The following is a 20,068-nucleotide window of genomic DNA, read 5'->3' as shown; positions in this document are numbered from 1 at the left end:
TTTAAGTGAAGCACCAGAGACACCAGACTGGTAGGAAAAAAAAAATCCCTTTTGTCTTGTTCTGACAGTGGGACTGGCTATTGACCTACACACAGGTACAGAGAGACTAGGACTTGTCAAGACTTTTGGAAATGAAGGAATCCCAGACTGCCCCTCATCCTCCTCGCTTTCTTTTTTCCTTCTATTTTGCCTTTTGCAATTTTACCCTTTCCTCCACCAGCATCCCTCCCCAGGTGGTTGGTCAACTCTGGAGCTAATTCCCACCAGTCTTTGCAAATTTTCTAGGTACACAGTAGGCATCTCTCTTCCAGTGCCCCAGACATGGAAGTATCAAAGTCCACATGGGAAGGTGCAGAAAAGGGAGGGGACTTGCGTCCTCGACAAGACATGCACTGAGTAGTAATATTCAATATTTTCTTTTTTTATATATAGAGCTGTATGTAAATAGCATTGGGGTGTCTGTTTCTGCAGCTGGATATGCAAAGGGCTTCCCCAGTCCCTTTCGGCGTTGCTACTATTGGCTCTAGGCTCCTCTCCACTTCCTTCTCGAAGTGCCAACCGCGGCCTTTCAAGCTCCGGGCTCCCCCTCAGGAAAACGGGAACCAGCTTTCTCCAAGGACACAGGGTTTTCACCAACCTGCAGAAATAAAGAGTGGTATTTCAGTCAGTAGGCACGTGCAGACAGCTGCTGGGGATGACGTCAGTGCCTTGAGCCTGTGCACAGCCAGCCCCGAATGTCGAATGTTGGGGAGTGGTGGGGGATGGGAGAGAGCTGCTAGATACAGAGCTCTGATTTGGAGGAAAGGGTCCCCAGAAGCTAGATTTAGTGCCCACCCCGACCTCCACCCCGGTCAAAGCCCTGTCCAAACAGCAGCCTTCTGTAAATGAACATTTGTACGCACATGCCCCCATTTCTGTTTTCAGACGTAAGCATCTTCTGTGATTAAAAGAGAGAATGTCAAACCACCCTGCCTTTTTGCTCCTCCAAAGCAGGAACAGGACATTCATCTGTTTATTTCACAGATCCAGAGTCAAGGCAGGCTTATAGGACAGCCTCTGCTCCCATCCATTCATTCATTCATTCATTCACTGCCGAACATAACAAGAACCAGGCTAGTAGGTGTTACAGATCCAATGACATAGTTCCTGCCCTGTAAGGGGCTCAGAAGTCAAGAGAAAGAGATGAGAAGAACTTGGTATCAATGACATTGTCTTGTGAAGAGAAGTCCGGATAAATGTGAACTATGGGACCCCATAAGGGAAAGGGGAGTCAGAGCTCTTGAGAGAAAGAGGTGGACTCCTCTGGAGGACTGAGGGATGCTAGGGAATCAGCCAGGATAAGATGAGGCATCCAGGAAGGGCAGAAAAAATAGCACATACCCCCGAGAATCGAAAAACGTATTTTCATACAGGGGCGCCTGGATGAGTCAGGTCAGTTGGGTGACTGCCTTCCGCTCAGGTCATGATCTCGGGGTCCTGGGATTGAGCCCTGTGTCAGGCTCTCTGCTCAGCAGAGAGTCTGCTTCTCCTTCTCCCTCTTCTTCTGCCCTTCTCCCTACTTACAATCTCTCTCACTCTCTCTTAAATAAAATCTTTCAAAAAATTATTTTAAAAAAACATATTCAGGGGTGCCTGGGTGGCTCAGTCGGTTGATCTTCTGCCTTCAGCTTGGGTCACGATCCTGGAGTTCCAGGATCGAGCCCCACATCAGGCTCCCTGCTCAGCGGGGAGTCTGCTTTTCCCTCTGCCCCTCCTCTTGCTCATGCTCTCTCTCTCTCTCAGATAAATAAAATCTTTCAAAAAATTATTTAAAAAACATACATTCAGGGACACCTGGGTAGCTCGGTCGGTTAAGCGTCTGCCTTCGGCTCAGGTCATGATCTCAGGATCCTGGGATCAAGTCCCATGTCAGGCTCCCTGCTCAGTGGGGAGCCTGCTTCTCCCTCTCCTCCCTGCTTGTGTTCTCTCTCTTTCTCTCTCAAATAATTAAATAGATAGAATCTTTATAAAAACATATATTCACACAAAAACTTGTACGTCAGTGTTCTAGCAGCATTATCCATAATAGCCAAACAGTGGGAACGACCCCATGGGAATGACCCCACGTCCAATGACTGATAAATAAAACAGAGTATTTCCAAGCAATAGAGTATTATTCAGCCATGAAAAGGAGACTGACACTGCAACCTGGATGAGCGCCGAGGTCATTATGCTAAATGAAAGAAGCCAGACACAAAAGATCACATACTGTATGATTCCAAGTATGTGACACACCCACAAGAGACAAGTCTTTAGAGACAGAAGTGGATTAGTGGTTGTCCACCACTGTGGGGTGGGGAAGGACTTGCGGAGTCACCACTAACGGGCAAACAGGGTTTCTGTGGGGGAAATGAAAATGCTCTAACATTGATTATGGGGATGGCTAGCACAACTCTGGAAATATAATTTTAAAAAATCATTGAGTTGTGCACTTTGAAAGGATGGGTTTTCTAGCAGGTGAATTATGTCAGATGGACGAGGAAGAGGGAGCAGCGGAAGGGGACGGGACGGGGGAGTGGCAGGGAGGAAGGGAAGAAGCAGGACAAGGGCAAGAACAGAGCAATAGAATATCCCAGTGAGCTCAAGGTGCTTGAGGAGGCTCCCGCAAAGCCCAGGCCATGGGGCTGGGGAGGGGTGAGGCCGGAGAGTGAGCAGGGGCTAGAAGTTCGCAGAGGACAGCATGTTAGTCCAAAGCAGGCTGCCGGCGACTTGCCATGTGAGCCATACAAATCAAGTGAAGTCGTGCACAAAGTGGGAGAGACATCACTTTCTGAGTTGGAAAGAATCCGGGATATCGACCTGTATGAACCGCGCCAGTCGGTTTTCCTGCTGGGTCTAGCCAGCAGAAGCCGCTGATGGGGTATGAGACCAGGGTGTGTGCTTCCCCGGCTCCCACCCTACCAGGCCACAGACCTCCGCCACCACCGGAGCCCCGATTCCCCGTCTGTCCCGTGAGAGAGTCTGTGTCACTGCATGGTCGCTCTTGGTTTTCATGGGAATCAGTCATCCACCAACACAGTTGATCGACACACTCCATTTAGTTCACGAAAATCTGCTTTCATAATCCCTAAAAACTCACTTTGTTGGCGCCTAGTCACACTGATCTTCGAAAAGTCAGTGGAACCCAGCAGCAGTAGCCGGAGATGATGACGCACATAAAAGGAAGGATGGAGAGAGAGAAAGAAGCCTCCTCTAGGTGCTACAGAGCCTGCTGACTTTGTGCTCAGCATTTTTCTGTGCGCTCGATGAGGCCTCAGTGCCTGCCCTCAACGTGCCTCCAGCCTTCCTCGGGGAGACGTGCCGTGCCAGAGGCCAGAACTGCGGAAGACCATCGTCCACAGGCGTATGGATAGCCCAGAAGTCAGAATGTGGCCGTGCTCACTAGGCAAGCTTCAGAGAGGAGCCAAGATTCAAACTTGGCCTTTAAGGGATGCATTCATATTTTTTTCAATAACTGGAAGAAGCAAGGATCATTTAAGTGGGGAAAGGAACGGAGCAAAGCACAGGGGCAGTGACACATACAGCTCAGTCAGGGGACCAGGATGAGCAGGGACCTGCATCCCAAAGTTATGCAGAGTGAGGCTGCGCAGAAACACTGCAGTTGATTGCTGGTGATGAAGGGAAGACGAGGATGATATCAGGAGAGGGAAGAGAACTCTCTTTTAATGGCATGGATCAGTTCCATCCATGGGAGGAATGAATTGTTCTTGCAAAACTAGGTAGGACCAGCAAAGGATTTTCACTTTTCCTACCTGCAAATCATTAAGCCCAGAATGAGTGTTTCTAAGGGCTTCCCAGTGCAGCTCCCTGGACAAGGGCCCCTGCCTGGTTGCATGGTTGGTGTCCCTAGAGACAGATGGACATCAGAGGCCTGTCTCTGCTCGGCCAATAGAGGCCACGTCACCACAGCCCAGAGTCGGAGAGGGTGCTTGTACATAGGATTCTGGGGATCTTAAATGGGACCTGCTATGCCAGCGAGCTTACCCGTGGACATAGTCACCGAAATGTGCTCAAGAGTGTTCCCCCCAAGTTTTATCTGTAAGGGAGCAGCTTGGAAACATCCCATATTTCCACCAGTAGGAGACCGGAGTAATAAACTGAGGTACCTACATATTAGAAAGAGGTAGATCTAAGTGTGCTATGATCCTTTTTTTTTTTTTTTAGGATTTTATCTATCTATCTATTGGAAAGAGAGTGAAAGAGTAAGAAAGGGAGAGACAATCTGAAGCAGACCCCATGCTGAGCGCAGAGCCTGACGTGGGGTTCAGTCCCACAACCCCGAGTTTGTGACCTGAGCCAAAACCAAGAATCAGACACTTAACTGACCGAGCCACCCAGGTGCCCACCCAGGTGCCCCTAAGTGTGCTACAACTCTTAAGTAAAAAGAGCAAATGGCCAAACAGCATGATTCCAAGTCCTTTCTCCTTTAATGAGTATATGTATATGGGTGCGTGTCTATACACACATACAGATATTTATATATTTCTATATGCCCATATAAAGGGGTGTATAGATATGCAAAATAGTGTAATGGTTAAGAGCACAGGGGCACCTGGGTGGCTCAGTCGGTTAAGCCTCCGACTCTTGGTTTCAGCTCAGGTTGTGATCAGCAGCACACAGGGCTTCGTGCTGAGTGTGGAGCCTACTTCAAATTCTCACTCTCCCTCTGCTTACCCCCTGCTCCCTTGTGCTCCCTTCCCCCAAATTTAAAATGAACAAATAAATAAATACAACTAACTACAGTTAACTCTTGCACAGCATAAAGGTTAGAAGCGCTGACGCCCCGTGCAACGGAAAACCCATGCCCCACCCCGTGTAACTTTTGACTCTCCCAAAACTTAACTACTAACAGCTACTGTTGACAGGAAGCCTTGCTCATAACATAAACAGTCAAATTAACATATATTTTGCACGTTATAGGTATTATATACTGTATTCTTACAATAAAGTAAGCTAGAGAAATATAATTTAATTAAGAAAATTGTATGGGGTGCCTGGGTGGCTCAGTCATTAAGCGTCTGATTTCGGCTCAGGTCATGATATCAGGGTCCTGAGATCGAGCCCCGCATCAGGCTCCCTGCTCCATGGGGGGCCTGTTCTCCCTCTCCCACTCCTTCCACTTATGTTTCCTCTCAAACTGTGTCTCTCTCTGTCAAAAAATAAGTAAATAAACTCTTTATTTAAAAAATCATATTGAAAAAGCATTGACAGTACTATACGGTATTTTTTTTTTAATCTGCATATAGGTGGACCCATGCAGCTCAAACCTATGTTGTTCAAGGGTCAGCTGCATTTTTTTAATTAACATATAATATATTATTTGTTTCAGGGGTACAGGTCTGTGAATCATCAGTTTTACACAATTCACAGCACTTGCCATAGCACATATACTCCCCCAAGTCCATCACCCAGCCACCCTATCCCTCTCCCCCAATCCCCCAGAAACCCCCAGTTTGTTTCCTGAGATTAAGAATCTCTTATGGGGGGTGCCTGGGTGGCTCAGTGGTTTAAGCCTCTGCCTTCAGCCCAGGTCATGATCTCAGGGTCCTGGGATTGAGCCCCACATCGGGCTCTCTGCTTAGTAGGGAGCCTGCTTCCCCCTCTCTCTCTGCCTGCCTCTCTGCCTACTTGTGATCTCTCTCTATCAAATAAATAAATAAAACTCTTAAAAAAAAAAAAAGAATCTCTTATGGTTTGTCTCCCTCTCTGATTTCATCTTCATTTTTCCCTCCCTTCCCCTAAGAGAATCTTAGGGGAAAATTCCACGTATCAATGAGAACATATGACATGAGATCATATGACAATGATAATTATCTTTCTGTGATTGACTTATTTCACTTAGCATCATACCCTCTAGTTCCTCCAGGTCATTGCAAATGGCAAGATTTCATTTTTGAGGGCTGCATAATATTCCATTGTGTATATGTATATATACCCCACCTTCTTTATCCATTCATCTGTTGATGGACATCTAGGCTCTTTCCATAGTTTGGCTATTGTGGACATTGCTACTATAAACACTGAGGTGCACATTCCCTCAGCTATAGTTTTAAGAAACAAAGTCCACCACCTGCTCTGAGCCACTATCCTGCCCCTGAAATGTTTTTCCTCAAACTTGGCTCATAAAAAACTTTCTCAAATGCTGACTCACAACCAAAGCTCACAGCTGAGGAGATTCATGGAAGTTTGCCTTTTAAAAAAAAGTCCCTATTTCCACCCTGCACCCACAGTGTGGTGGGGGCAGAGGGGAAAACATGGAACCTCAGGTCCTGCCTCCCTGGGCCACTGTGCTGTCCCCCTGCTGTGCATGCAAAGGCAGGAAGCTGTGAACTGCGAGCCCCACTATAGCCGTGGATCAAGCCCCAGGCTCACTAGCTTCTTCCTATATCTGAGATGAGGACTCTTGGGTCCCCTCCTAAGAGGTCTCAATATTTAATTTAAGAAAATACAACTTTTTGGCTCTTGCTATTTGCACAAGTGTTGAGTTACAAATTCAAAAGACAGAGAAGGATATAGAAATAAAAGGAAAGCTCCCTCACTCCAGCCCTAAGCCTCCCAGAATATTCCTGTGCATTTGCAGACACCATGTCTCTCCCCCTTATTCTATGTCCCCCGAGCCCATCACCATGCCCTGCACAGAGTAGGTGCTCATTTCAACCTGGTGGGTGACAGTGAATCTGTGAGGAAGCGAATAATGGTGGCAATTTCCCCACCTTTCCATCTTTGGTTTCAGGGTGCTGATTTTTTTTTCTTTTTCTTTTCTTTTTGAGAAAGAGAGAGACAGAGCACAAGCAGAGGGAGAGGCAGAGGGAGAAGCAGGCTCCCCACTTAGCTGGGAGCCTGATGTGGGGCTTGATCCCAGGACCAGAGATCATGACCTGAGCTGAAGGCAGATGCTTAACCATCTAAGCCACCCAGGCACCCCTTCAGGGTGCTGATTTTGACCGTGGAGTTCAGGTGGGACCAACAGTCAGTCCTAGCCCCCAAGAATCCTGGGGACAAAGGTGTCTGTGCCGAATCCTCCTAGAGGGAACACTACTCTGGTCTGTGTCTTCAGTCTTTATCTCTGTAGTTCATGCTGCCCATTTAGGAAGGTGGGTGCTGAGGAGAAGGTAGGACAAGGGGATCCAAAACACAGAAGCCTGGGGCACCTGGGTGGGTCAGTTCATTGGGCATCTGCCTGTCAGTTTCAGCTCAGGTCGTGAGCTCAGGGCCCTGGCACTGAGCCCTGTGTCAGGTTCTGCACTCAGCTAGGATTCTGCTTGAGAGTCTCTCTCTCCCTCTCCCTCTGTCCATCCCCCACTCACAATCATGCTCTTTCTCTCTCTCTCTCTCTCTCAAATAAATCAATAAATCTTTTAAAAGATTTTTTCAAAATTTTTTCATTTGAGAGAGATAGTGAGTGAGAGCACAAGCAGGGAGGAGGGACCAAGGGAGAGGGAGAAGCAGGCTCCCTACTGAGCAGGGAGCCTGTGGGGCTTGATCCCAAGACTCTGGGATCAAGCTAAAGGCAGATGCTTAACTGACTGAGCCACCCAGGTGCCCCAATAAATAAATCTTTTTAAAAAAAGAAAGGGGGATGCCTGGGTGGCTCAGTGGATTAAGCCTCTGCCTTCAGCTCAGATCATGATCTCAGGGTCCTGGGATCGAGCCCCGAATCGGGCTCTCTGCTCAGTGCAGAGCTGCTTCCTCCTCTCTCTCTGCCTGCCTCTCTGCATACTTGTGATCTCTCTCTCTCTCTCTCTCTCTCTGTCAAATAAATAAATAAAATCTTAGAAAGAAAGAAAGAGAGAGAGAGAAGGCTGGATCTGAGACACGTGAAAGAGGAAGAGGCCATTTGGCAGCTGCGGGAAGGGACGACAACTCCCTGTGCCCCGTGCCCGGCTATTAGTGAACAGTTATCCGTGCCTCAGTGAGTGGTTACCAGGGCTATCAGTGAGTGGTCATCAGCGTTTCACTGAGTGGTTATCAGTGCCTCAGTGAGTGGTGATCAGCAGTTCAGTGAGTGGTTATCCTTGCTTCAGTGAGCGGTCATCAGTGCCTCCATGAGTGGTTGGTCATCAGTACCTCAGTGAGCGGTTGGTCATCAGTACCTCAGTGAGCGGTTGGTCAGCAGTGCCTCAGTGAGCGGTTGGTCAGCAGTGCCTCAGTGAGCGGTTGGTCAGCAGTGCCTCAGTGAGCGGTTGGTCAGCAGTACCTCAGTGAGCGGTTGGTCAGCAGTACCTCAGTGAGCGGTTGGTCAGCAGTGCCTCAGTGAGCGGTTGGTCAGCAGTGCCTCAGTGAGCGGTTGGTCAGCAGTGCCTCAGTGAGCGGTTGGTCATCAGTACCTCAGTGAGTGGTTGGTCATCAGTGCCTCAGTGAGTGGTTGGTTATCAGTGCCTCAGTGAGCGGTCATCAGTACCTCGTGTGAGTAGTTGGTCATCAGTGCCTCAGTGAGTGGATGGTCATCAGTACCTCAGTAAGTGGTTGGTCATCAGTGCCTCAGTGAGTGGTTGGTTATCAGTGCCTCAGTGAGCAGTCATCAGTACCTCGTGTGAGTAGTTGGTCATCAGTGCCTCAGTGAGTGGATGGTCATCAGTACCTCAGTAAGTGGTTGGTCATCAGTACCTCAGTGAGTGGATGGTCATCAGTACCTCAGTAAGTGGTTGGGCATCAGTACCTCAGTGAGTGGTCATCAGTACCTCATGAGTGACTGGTCATCAGTGCTTCAGAAAGTGGTTGGTTATCAGTACCTGAGCAGTACCTGAGTACCTGAGCAGTCATCAGTACCTCAGTGAGTGGTCATCAGTGCCTCCATGAGTGGTTGCTTGTCAGTGCCTAACTGAGTGGTGATCAGCAGTTCAATGAGTGGTTATCCTTGCTTCAGTGAGTATTTGGTTATCAGTTCTTCAGTGAGTGGTCATCAATGCCTCAGTGGGAGGACATCAGTGCCTCAGTGGGGGTGTTCATCAATGCCTCCATGAGTGGCTGGTTATCAGTGCTTCAGTGACTGGCCATCCATGCCTCAGTGAGTGGTCATCAGTGCCTCAGTGAGTGGTTACCAAATCTATCAGTGAGCGGTGATCAGTGCTATGGTGGGTGGCTACTGATTGTGTAAAGTCTGTGAGGAGAGAGCAGAGAACTGAGAGCTTCTGGCCACTATGAAATTATAGCAGGTGGACCTTGAGTGCATACTAACTGGACTTCCAGAAGGGTCGCACTGAAGGTTGGGAGGCAGCAAGGCAGCAGAGAACTGACACCAAGTCAAATGGGCAGACCCTTTCTACAGTAGTCTTGCCGGCTGTACCCCCATGTTATAACATGCATTTTTGACCCAATAATATCACTGCTAGGAACTTCACTTGTTTTTTCTTCAAAAAATTGCCCAAACAAGACTATACCTCGTTTATACTACCACCAAATGAGAAACAGCATAAATGTCCCTGGAGAGGGGAACAGATAAGTGAATCATAGTTCATCCAACAGTGGAACACCATGCAGCCATTAAAAGGGATGATGAAACCTTTCTTTGTTGACATGGGAAGAGATCAGCAATCTATTTTTAGTGGAGAAAAAGCATATTACAGAACAACATGGACAGATGATCTCATTTATTTAAAATAGGGTATGTGTGTATGTGGGTGTGCGTGTACATCAGGGGATGTCTGACAAAGTGGTCCCCTAAAGCAGGGGTTGCAAATTTATATATACACATGGATCCAGTGACGTGTGCCCAGAAGAGGCCAGGGTGAGCAAGAAAGTCTGTGTACCATCTAAAGGGGCTTCTGATACTCATCCATGGGAATACAGATCTTGTCAGATCTTTCCATTTGTTTGAGAAAAACTGGAAATTCAGGCTTCTTTAAGAAAGTACATTATTTTTCAGTGCAACGGGGAGAGACACAGGAGCCGAACAAAACCCAGCTGCAGGCCAGATTTAGCCAGGAGACCACCAGGTTGGAACCATTGCCCAGACACTGGGATACCCTTAGATAGAGTCACTGGCATTGAAGGCCACTTCATCTTAACCCTCAATATCTATCTCTGTGCCTCAGTTTCACTGTCTGGAAACTAAGGGAGTTGGGTTCGGTGGTCTCTAAAGTCCTCTCTAGCCCTGGCTCTATTTCTAGAATGGTGACCTTTTGGGTCATAGATTTTTTGAGGATTGGATCAAAACCTTAGTTTCTCTCTCAAGGAGGGAGAAATACAGGAGTATGACATCAACCAACTTTATGTGTAATTTGGGGGGGTTCCAAATTTCTTGAGGCCTCCCTCAAATTCATTCATTTATCTATTCATTCATTCATCATTCATTCATTCATTCATTCATAGTTATTGGATGCCTGCCCTATGCTAGTCACTATGTCCAGGCTGGGATATAGTGATGGGCAGAGTAAACATGATTGGCACCCTCATGGGACCCAGAAGCCAGAGTCACCCAGGTTGGGAAGTCCCATCCTGGAGGTTAGTGGCTTAAGTAGGCTGCTGGTGAGCCACAAAGTAGTGGATGCAACACTGGTAACTGCCTTAAACAAAAGGCTCTAAAAAGTCCCCTATGAGTTTCCACCATACTATGAGTACAGACCCACAGACTGAATTTTATCTCAAATAATAACACATATCCCGGACTCCCATTTATCATTTTCTACCATTTTCTGAACATCAGTGACATGTCCCACATTGCTCAGAAGGTAAAGGGACAGGGCGCCTGGGTGGCTCAGTTGGTTAAGCAACTGCCTTCAGCTCAGGTCATGATCCTGGAGTCCCAGGATCGAGTCCCACATTGGGCTCCCAGCTCCAAGGGGAGTCTGCTTTGCTCTCTGACCTTCTCCCCTCTCATGCTCTCTCTCACTGTCTCTCTCTCAAATAAATAAATAAAATCTTAAAAAAGAAGAAGAAGAAGAAGAAGAGGAGGAGGAGGAGGAAGAAGGTGGTAAAGGGATAGTTGATAAGTGGCAGAATATCTGGACTTGATTGAAAAAGCCTGACTCCAGAGTTCACGTGACTTTCCACAAAGCTGTCCTGCCTCCACATAAAATGCAGGTGAATATTATAGTTACCAATGGTTAAATTTTCAGAATCAAGACTTAGGCCCCATGATGTGCCATCTAAAACATTTTAAATCTGGGCTGTCTTTGAAAGCAGTACCTCTTCTTAAATCCATCCCGTTGCCCCTGACATATTCCCACACTTTGAAGACTACCCCCCACCTCCAAAGCTAAGTTTCCCTGTCTTCAGTAGGTTAGCATCCTTCAGGATTTATTAAGTACCATGTGCTAGGTTGAAGAATGTCAGATGTACACGGTGCCTGGCTGTACCATGGTGATAGGCAGAGGCCGGCAGTCAGGGAAGATTCTCCAAGCTCTTAGTAATATTGCTCAGACTTGGAGTTCCTCCCCGACATCGGGATGGGCGTGCAAGGAGTCCTCTGCATTCCCAGGCCCTCCAGGAATAGCCAGAGGTATGTTCCACAAAGAACATTCCCCACAAAAAACCACAGATTGAGCTGAGGATGATAACATCCAACTCCAGAAGTCAGTGACATGACTGAGATATGGGAATGAAGGACAGCGTTTATCCAGAAGGCCCTTCTGGACCTTTACTACATTTTATGCCCTTTAGACAACAGTTACAATGAAAGAATGTTCACATATGCTTTGATAGCAAAGTTCCACTTGGAGGCATTTTTTAAAAAATCATCCATGGGGGCACTTGGGTGGCTCAGTGGGTTAAGCCTCTGCCTTCGGCTCAGGTCAGGATCCCAGGGTCCTGGGACTGTGCTCTGTATCAGGTTCCCGGCTCAGCGGGAAACCTGCTTTGCCATCTGCATCCTGACTCATGTCCCCACTCAAATAAATAAATAAAATCTAAAAAAAAAAAAACCAAAAAACAAAAAACCACACACACCAGAAAATCATCCATGATGTTCCCAAAGAGTTATACACAAAGATGTTCATCATCACGCTGGAAATGATCTAAATGTCCAACAGTAGTGGATTGGGAAGGTAAATGTTGGAACAGCCAAATAATGAAATAGCGAGCAACCTCTAAGTGTATTATAGAAAATATCACAATGAGTGGAGAAATGTCTGTGCTAAAAAGGAGAAGTCAGGTTATAGAGAATAAATATCTAGAGCGAGTGATTCCATTTGTTAAAGCCCCATCAGTCCATTTTTGAAAATGAAAAGAAGCCTCTCAAAATGTTCATAGTGAGTAGTAAGAGAAAAAACAATTCACAAAATTGTCTTTTATTCAGCATTTTCCAAATATTTAATAAGGAAATTGTAATATTGTTTGCAATCAAGAAAAAGCGATTTAAAAAGGGGGGTGTGTCCCATAAATTTTCCCAATGCAATTTAATTCCATCTTGCCCAAGTCTGTGGTCTGCAGAACAAAGGTCCAGGATGGCAACACTCTGTGGGGCCAGCCAATTTTCTCCCCATGGGAAGGTAAAGGAGATTTCTCCTTCCCTGGGCATTTAGCAGTAATAAAAGAATGCATCTCACTGACAGAGTTAAAACAGAGACACCGCCCCCCCCATAGCACGACAACAGTTTAGGGCAGGAAAGAGACAGGGAGATGAGGCTAAGTTGAATGGTGACATTTCTTTTTTTTTTTTTTTTAAAGATTTTATTTATTTGACAGAGAGAGATCACAGCAGGCAGAGAGGCAGGCAGAGAGAGGGGAAGGGAAGCAGGCCCCTGCTGAGCAGAGAGCCCGATGCGGGACTCGATCCCAGGACCCTGAGATCATGACCTGAGCCGAAGGCAGCGGCTTAACCCACTGAGCCACCCAGGCGCCCCTGAATGGTGACATTTCTTAAAGTGCTAGAAATCCAGCCAATATCCACAACATTCTGAGGCTCCTGAGCGCTGCGCATCTGTGAACTGGTGCAGGAATCAGGACCTCTCAGACCCTGGCAGCAGGTGAACTTGTTCATTTGCACAGAGAGGCTGCAGTGAGAGTCAGAGCCAGGGTCTCCAGCTCCCGAAGTCTAGAAGCCTCTGAGCCAGGAGCTGGGACTAGTTCATCCCTGTATCCCTGCATCCCAGCACCCGGCTTGTAGCTGGTGTTCAGTGCATCGTGCAACTACATGACAAGGAGCAGAGTCCTGCCTACTGTGTCACATCTCATTCTCCCCCTCCCCCCTGCAAAGCACCTGCTCATTCACTATCTGCACTTGTGAATCCCGTTACTGATGAAAGCCTCTCTGAGCTTGGTTTTCTCACCCCCTACTTCCTATTGAACTTGGAACCAACTTGGGCTCCGTGCCACGACCTCATGTAGCCACTCCCTGCCTCTCAGACTTCTTCTTCCCCAAGTTCATGTGGCTTTAGCCACACTCCTCGGGTTCCTTTCTTACTCAGACACATGGAGCAAAGTCTCACCTCCCAGACCACTGGTCTTCCTATCATGTCCCCCAGAACGCCCTTCTTGCAAGCCTTCACGCCGGCTCCTTCTTGTCAACCAAGTCACGGATCCCCTGGCTCCTCCTGAAAGTACCCATCCCTAACCACTCGTGTAGGTGAGGAGTCCCCTGGGCGCTCTATTACACTGCCTTCCTGGAATACCTTCAGAGTCCTTGGCACTTCCTGAAATTATCTTTGTGTCAGATTGTGTGATCCCAAAATGGCCACATTATCTCCTATCCCACGTGCTATGCCAGAACCTTGCCACTGGTTCCCGGGGAGATGTCTTCATTCCATTCCCCTGGAACATGCGCCGGCTGGTGACTTCCTTCTAACCTAAACGACTTCTGAAGCCGGGTCAGAAGAGGCCAAGTGGCTTCCACCTTCGTCCCCTGGAAGCTTGGTCTTGGGGCTCTTTGTCACCAGGTCAGAATCTAACCACGGTGAGGCCGCCACGTTGTGGAAAAGCCTGGGCCACTAGAGGAAATGAATGCAAATTCCCCACGACCTCCTCCCCGTGCCTAGCATGATTCCAGCCCCCACCCAGCCTGGAGCCCGAGACGGGTCACCCCTATGCCATGTCCGAATCCCTAATGCACAGAATGTGTAAGCATAATCAGACAATTGTTTTAGGCCATGAGGATTTGGAGTAACTAATTACAGAGCAATAGTAACCAGAACAATCTGTATTAACTTATCATCGGTCTTTTCCCACTACAATGTACACGAGGGCAGGGCCTTCTATGTCATGGTCCTTCCAGTGACCACCACAATGCCCTTCACCTAGCAGGTCCTCCAAAGCGATTACTGAGTAAGTGAAAGAAGCTGAATTTGGGGTTACCTATCTTGCATAGTTTCTGACTGATACATCTATCCATTACATAATCATTGCACACCTACTATGCGACAAGCAAGTCACACGCGGTGGGGCATTCCATTGTTCCCATGAAATCCTATCACACTTAACACTGGTGACCAGAGGGAAAACAGAAGCCCCCACATCCCCCCCTTCCCTCCAGTATAGGTCTGAAAAGCTGCCTGTCAAAAACCAGAAGTTGCCAAATCCACGTAGCCCACATCTGGGGGTGTATTTAATTATCCCCGGGTGCAGCTGTTTTTACACTGACAGCTCAGTCACTTGTGCCCTGGCCTCTCGCTAGGCAAGCGGGTGACTCCAGACAGGGACCATGTGGTGGGCAGGCTGCCAAGGTCCTGCACATCTGGCCCCTTCCCGGGGGGTACCTCCCCAACAGCTGTCTCCTTCCTTTTGGATTGCTCCCTCCCCTGGTCTAGGCTTTCAGGCTCTAGAAGTAATCCTGGCAGGGGTGCAGTAGGCTGGGTGGGAGGCTAGAGGGATGAGCCTCCGGGTTTAACTACTTAGTCCCCTAAGTACCTGCCAAGAACCAGTTAGCATGTCTGGCTGGCAGGCCAGGCCTTCATTAATTCATTAAAGCAGGCTGCTGCTGGCCCGTTGTCTTCCTTGTTGCTGACCATGTCGCCTCCTGGGCCTGCAGAGTCCTCTTCCTCCCCTTCTTCTTAGTCCCAAGGCGAAATTCTGTCCACCAGTGCCCCTTTCTCCCAGCCAGATTCCCTGGCTGTATTCTCTTTCCCTCCCTGCCCCCTCCCAAGGCACAGTTCTCCCTCTCCCCACCCCTGCCAGCCAGTGCTCACCAGAAAGCATCTTTTGTTCCCTCTCCTGCATCTCTGCTGCTCAGTGATGGGTTAAATCACACCCATCTTCCTCTTGGCCTCCTCTGGCTCCAAGGAGCCTCCCCTGAGGCTCTCGCAGAAAGGGAATCTCTCGCTAGTGCAAGAATTCACAGCTCATCACCCCCCTCTGCTTGCTGTCCTGAGTCTTCTCCTCCCCTGCACCCCCAAATCATCTGGGAGGGGCTGTATGCCCCAATTTCTGATGTTGCCACCAGTCCTTTGGGACGCAAGTGAACCCTCTCTGCCTCAGTTTCCTCTTTGAAATAATAAGAATGGCATTATCCATTTTGTAACAGCCTCTGATGAGTGAGCTAAGTGCCAGGCACTGCACTGGGCACTTTAAATGGATGCTCTCCGATCAGGCTTCCAACAATCCTAGAAGAGGTACAGCTCCAGTTTAGGCTCAGAAAGGTTAGGGTTCTTACCCAAGGTAACATTGCCCGCAAGTTTCTAGGCTGGGACTTAAATCCAGTCCCGTCATGCTTTCCCACTGTGCCACCCTGGTCGGGCTGGCCCTCCAGTATAGGTCTGTCAAAAGACCTGTAGGGATGGTGGGGAATTGCTCCCCTAACAGTGCTCTGGGAAAGGAAACTATTAAATGCACAATCATAAGCATGATAGCTCACATTTGTATTTGCTTCTTATGCATTTGGCACTGTTCTAGAACGCTCTGGATGTGAATTCATTTCACCCTCATGACAACACCTTTGCCATAAAGTACTATTATTGTCCCCACTTAAAATATGGGGAACACTTAGTAACAGGTGTGTGTGTGTTTATTTAATGATGACTTCTGAAAGATGCATTGCTGGCTCACAGATGAGGCTTGGGACAAGTTTGTTGACACTGTTGTCCACATGGCCAAGCTCACCCTTAACGCCTAAGAGAAGAACTGCCTGCCCTGTAGGGCTGACTCAGCGCCCCCGGCCCCGGAAATACTGAAGGTTTCCTACAAGCATTCTCACTTCTCTAGGATAGGAAGGGTGAGAGGACCACACATGGAACTCAACAAACTGTCTTTCTCCAGTGGATTTTCTTTCACTTCTTCCTAAGTTTCGGGAGAGCCTAGGGGAAACCTGGGTCCCCCCCCCAATTAAGTCAAACGCACTCGCAAGGCCGGAGCTGTAGGCAGTAGGCGGCGGGAAAAGAACTCGAGTTTCTGGCATAGGGACCGAGGTTGGGAGCCCAAGGCCGGCGAACCCCCGGATGGAAGCTCAGGAATCGGGTGGTCCACAATTCCATCGGTGTCCCCAGGGAGTGAGGCGCGGCGCTGCAGGAAAGCTGAGTTGGGCTTCCTGGGGTTAGGGCACCCGAGGAGGGAGAACTCTGGAGGGTGTGGTTGCAGGGGACGCCAGGCGGGAGGAAGTGGAACCCAGGAGTGGCCTGGAGTCCAGAAGAAGCCCGGAACTCTGGGGCAGAAGCGAAGTGAGGAGGGGGTCATAAACCCTACGCCGACAATGACCAATTACCTGCCGACGCCGCCCAGCAAAACTGCCATCGGACCCCTCCCCTGCCCGCGTAGAATCCCTGCCTCCCCGCTCCTACCCCGGCCCCGGGCGCGGAGAGGCACCCCGGGTCCTCCCTGCGAGCTCTACCCGAGGTTTCCCGCCCCCTCCCGGCCGGCAGCCTCCTCCCGCGGTGCTGGAGGACCCCCAGCCCTGACGAGCCCTCGGCCTGTGAGCCCCCGCGGCGGGCGCCCAGCATCCCGCACCGCCCGGTCCCAGGAAGGGAGCGCTCTCCCAGCCTGCCTGGACCCCAAGACCGCAGGAAGCCCTTGCCTGGCCCTCCTACTGGGTTCCTCTCGCGTGCATCCTGCTTCTAATTCACATTCCCACTATCTTTTGCAACTTGTTCTCCAGGCAGTTTCTCTTACTCTCCAGCTCCCCCCATCTTCCCTTTCCTGGTCTCGCCGCCCGCTTTTTCTTTCCCTCTCCTTCCACTTTCTTTCCGCCTTTCCCCAAATTCCAGGCTTTGGGCTTCGCGTCTTTCTCTGCACTTCCTTTTCCTGACCCCCTCCCTGCCCCGTCCAAAATATAGTTCCTGCCCCGGGGATTTGGCAGCCCCAGCCTGGCCCCTTCCGACCCGAGGGCAGCCCCTCTCCCCCGAGGAGGAGTGGCGGATGGGACCTCCGGGAGCCGGGCAGAGAGCGCCCCGAAGCACGCACCTCTTTTCGCCAGCGCCCGGGCTGCGCCGGCCCACGCGACATCTGTCGCCCGCGCTCCCGGCTCACACCCTGCGCACCCCCGCAGCTCCCCGGGCGCTGCCACCCCCCACGCTCCGGCTGCCGCCTCTCCCCGCGGGCGCAGTGCCAGCTTCTCAGGGTGTCGGCGCACGACAGGGCTCCGCCAGGGCAGAACGCTGGGCATCTGTGGGTCGTGGCACCCCCCAGCCGCCGGCTTTCTCACCTTCGACCTTCACCTTCCAGCCCTAGATCCACCTGTGGTGGGACTCAAGCTGATTTTCTCCCCTTCCCCATTCTCCGCAGTTCTACTCTGTTCCAGAATCTGAGAAGACAATCCCTTACACGTTTGGTCCCCTAGGCGCACAGCTAGTGCTCAAAAATTCCCCAGCCCCAAGGGCCTAGTGCACATAAGATGCTCAGTACCTTTCTCCCACTGGTACCAAACAGTGGGCGCTCAACACTCACTCCCCACGCCCACCAGCACGCCGTGCCTAGCATGCTGCAAGCTTTCAAACATTCCCTCCCTAAGTATTTACGGCCTAGCACCCAGAAGGAGTTCAATAAGTGCTCTTTTATTAAGACTTCCCTTTGGGGTTTCCCTAAAGCCTCCGATCCCAGCCTACTTTGGGGGCATCCTTCTCCATCTCAGCTCCAGCCTTCTGGTGAAAGGAGGCCAAGCTCCTTAAACGGGACACCTCGTTGCAGAAAGAGCGAAGAAGTTGGCAAAGCGGAGAAAAACTGCAAAGTGCGCGGGGCCGTAGGGGAAAGAAAGCGCCACCGGAAACCTGGAGGAGGAGGCAATCCAGAGAAGCGCACCGGGAGGAACGAGGGAGTGCCACTTAAGGAGAACAGGGTTCGGAGACTGGCGACTTAGGACAGCAGATGGCTTGGAAGAGGACGGGGGACTTGCCTTGAACCCGCAACAGACTGTAATTCTTTGGCGTGGCGGGTAACTACGTCCTCGTTGCAAACACACTTTTTACTTGCGCTGTGTGTTTACTTGAGGCGCTGGTGGGCATTATGGAGGCTAAAGTCCCCGCCGCCAAGCCATCCCACTAGGAGAGTGGCGAGATGCGCTCAAGGAGTCGAGAAAAGAAGCCAGAACCGACCTGACCCTTAGAAGGAGAGATAGGAGCTGGAGGGGAGAAGGCTGGCGAGAGAAGAGAGCAGGGGGAAAAAAGAGATGGGAAGAGGAGAAAGCAAACTTGGTCTCTCTGGCGCTCCCAGCCTGCCGGGTAAGACCAGTCCCCAGCCGCCGCGCCCCGGCGCGCGCTCGCGTACCTGTTGCTCTCTCCGGCTGGGTCTCGGCTCCGGCCCCACCAAGAAGCCCCGCGTTCCTACAAGTTCCGCCTGCCGAGCAGCCAGGCCGCCAGCGCCGCCACCTGCGCGGCCGCGCACAGCCAGGGCCAGTAGGTGGGGAGCGCGCCGGGCGCCGGCGCCCTCCGGCTCCGCGCGCGGCGCCGCCACATGGTGCGCTGGTGCAGCTCGTCGCCGAGCGCCTTGAGCCGAGCGGCGGTGAGCTGCGCGGCGGACGAGCGCAGACCCAGGCGGCCCGCGCTGCAGGCGCACACCGCCGGGGGCCCGCGGCCGCGGTGCAGGGGGCACGGACACATGACCGCTCGCCTCGCTCCCTCCCCGCGCTCGGGCCGCCCCTCGCCTCCGCTCCCTCCGGCCTCTGCGCCTGCCTCCGCCGCGCTCCAGCCGCCGGGGGCCTCCCCTGGACACCAAGTTTCTCCTTGTGTTGTGCGTTTGTTGTGCTGACGGCGCTATTATTAATTAAAGTGTCACATGGTGGAGGGGGGCGGGGAGGGCGCGGGGAGGGGGGTTACATCATCCGGCCCCCGGGGGGGGGGCTGCAGGCAGAAGAAACCGAGAGGTAACTTTTAACCCTAGCGGCGCCGGCAGCGAGAGGGCGCGCGTCGGAGAGAGGAGGAGCACGGCGCGCTGGGACGCGACCAGGCCCCCGCCGCGGAGGTCCCGGGCTTGGGGGTCGCGTGGGACCCCCGCGGAGGCGGAGATCGCGAGGGCAGGCCTTCTGGTTCTCTTTTTCCTGAATTCCGCTCCGCTTCCGATTTGGCGAGGGAAGCAGGCTTGTTTGCGTTTGGGATGAAGCTCATATCGAATTCGGCTGCATTATTCAAAAATATTCCGAAGCTATTGTTTTGTTTGGGGGAGGGGGGTTGGCTGAAAATCTCATGAGAGCCAGATTCAACCCAACTTGCCCACTTTCAGGTCTGACTCGGCACCTATAGGCTTCGGATTTGAACAACACACGCCCCCACCCCGCTCGCGGCTTCCCCGCCAGACCCTAACGCACCCCCAGAGCCTCTAGAACGCTTGATGGAGGCGGGGCGGGGGGGGGTTAAAAGGGTCGGTCCCTAGCCGCAGAGGCGCGCACCCGAAAGGCTCTCGCAAGGGGTTTTCTGGAAGGTAACTTATTTTTGTCTGCTTCCTTGTGAATATTGTTCTCCTGCCGGGTTACAGTTTCTAGCGGCGATCCCGATTTATTGCGCAGTGGAGACCCTGAGGGGCGGAGGAGGAGGTGGGGCTCAGGGGACTTTAGACTGGAAAGGCTGGAGTTGTCCCTACTTAGTGAAGCTACAGATGGGCAAGGGACACTCAGGGTTTGGGGGGAGATGAGGATCCCTTCTCTGATCTTAAATTTAATGGCATTCAGATAACTTTGGGATTCAGAAAACTAGAGGAGCCAGAAGTGGCTCCAAGCCACCAGTCTGGGACCTGATGTGGA

General features: G+C 50.9%; 1 protein-coding gene across 1 annotated transcript; it reads right to left on the bottom strand.

Moving 5' to 3' along the window:
• Positions 1–320: 320 nt before the first annotated feature.
• HRK (harakiri, BCL2 interacting protein) lies at positions 321–18,932 on the bottom strand. Its single transcript, XM_044244192.1, has 2 exons — positions 18,601–18,932; positions 321–637 (listed from the first exon to the last, which is right to left on the bottom strand). Exon 1 carries the CDS (start codon positions 18,930–18,932, stop codon positions 18,657–18,659), a length of 276 nt encoding a protein of 91 aa, XP_044100127.1. The 3' UTR covers positions 321–637; positions 18,601–18,656.
• Positions 18,933–20,068: the final 1,136 nt, after the last annotated feature.

The sequence above is a fragment of the Neovison vison genome, chromosome 3 (assembly GCF_020171115.1).
Source record: "Neovison vison isolate M4711 chromosome 3, ASM_NN_V1, whole genome shotgun sequence".
Lineage (NCBI taxonomy): Eukaryota > Metazoa > Chordata > Mammalia > Carnivora > Mustelidae > Neogale > Neogale vison.
This window is presented reverse-complemented; position numbering and strand designations above follow the sequence as displayed.

Coding starts and splice junctions, on each gene's coding strand:
- HRK (XM_044244192.1), bottom strand. CDS start 18,932: ATGTGTCCGTGCCCCCTGCACCGCGGCCGCGGGCCCCCGGCGGTGTGC.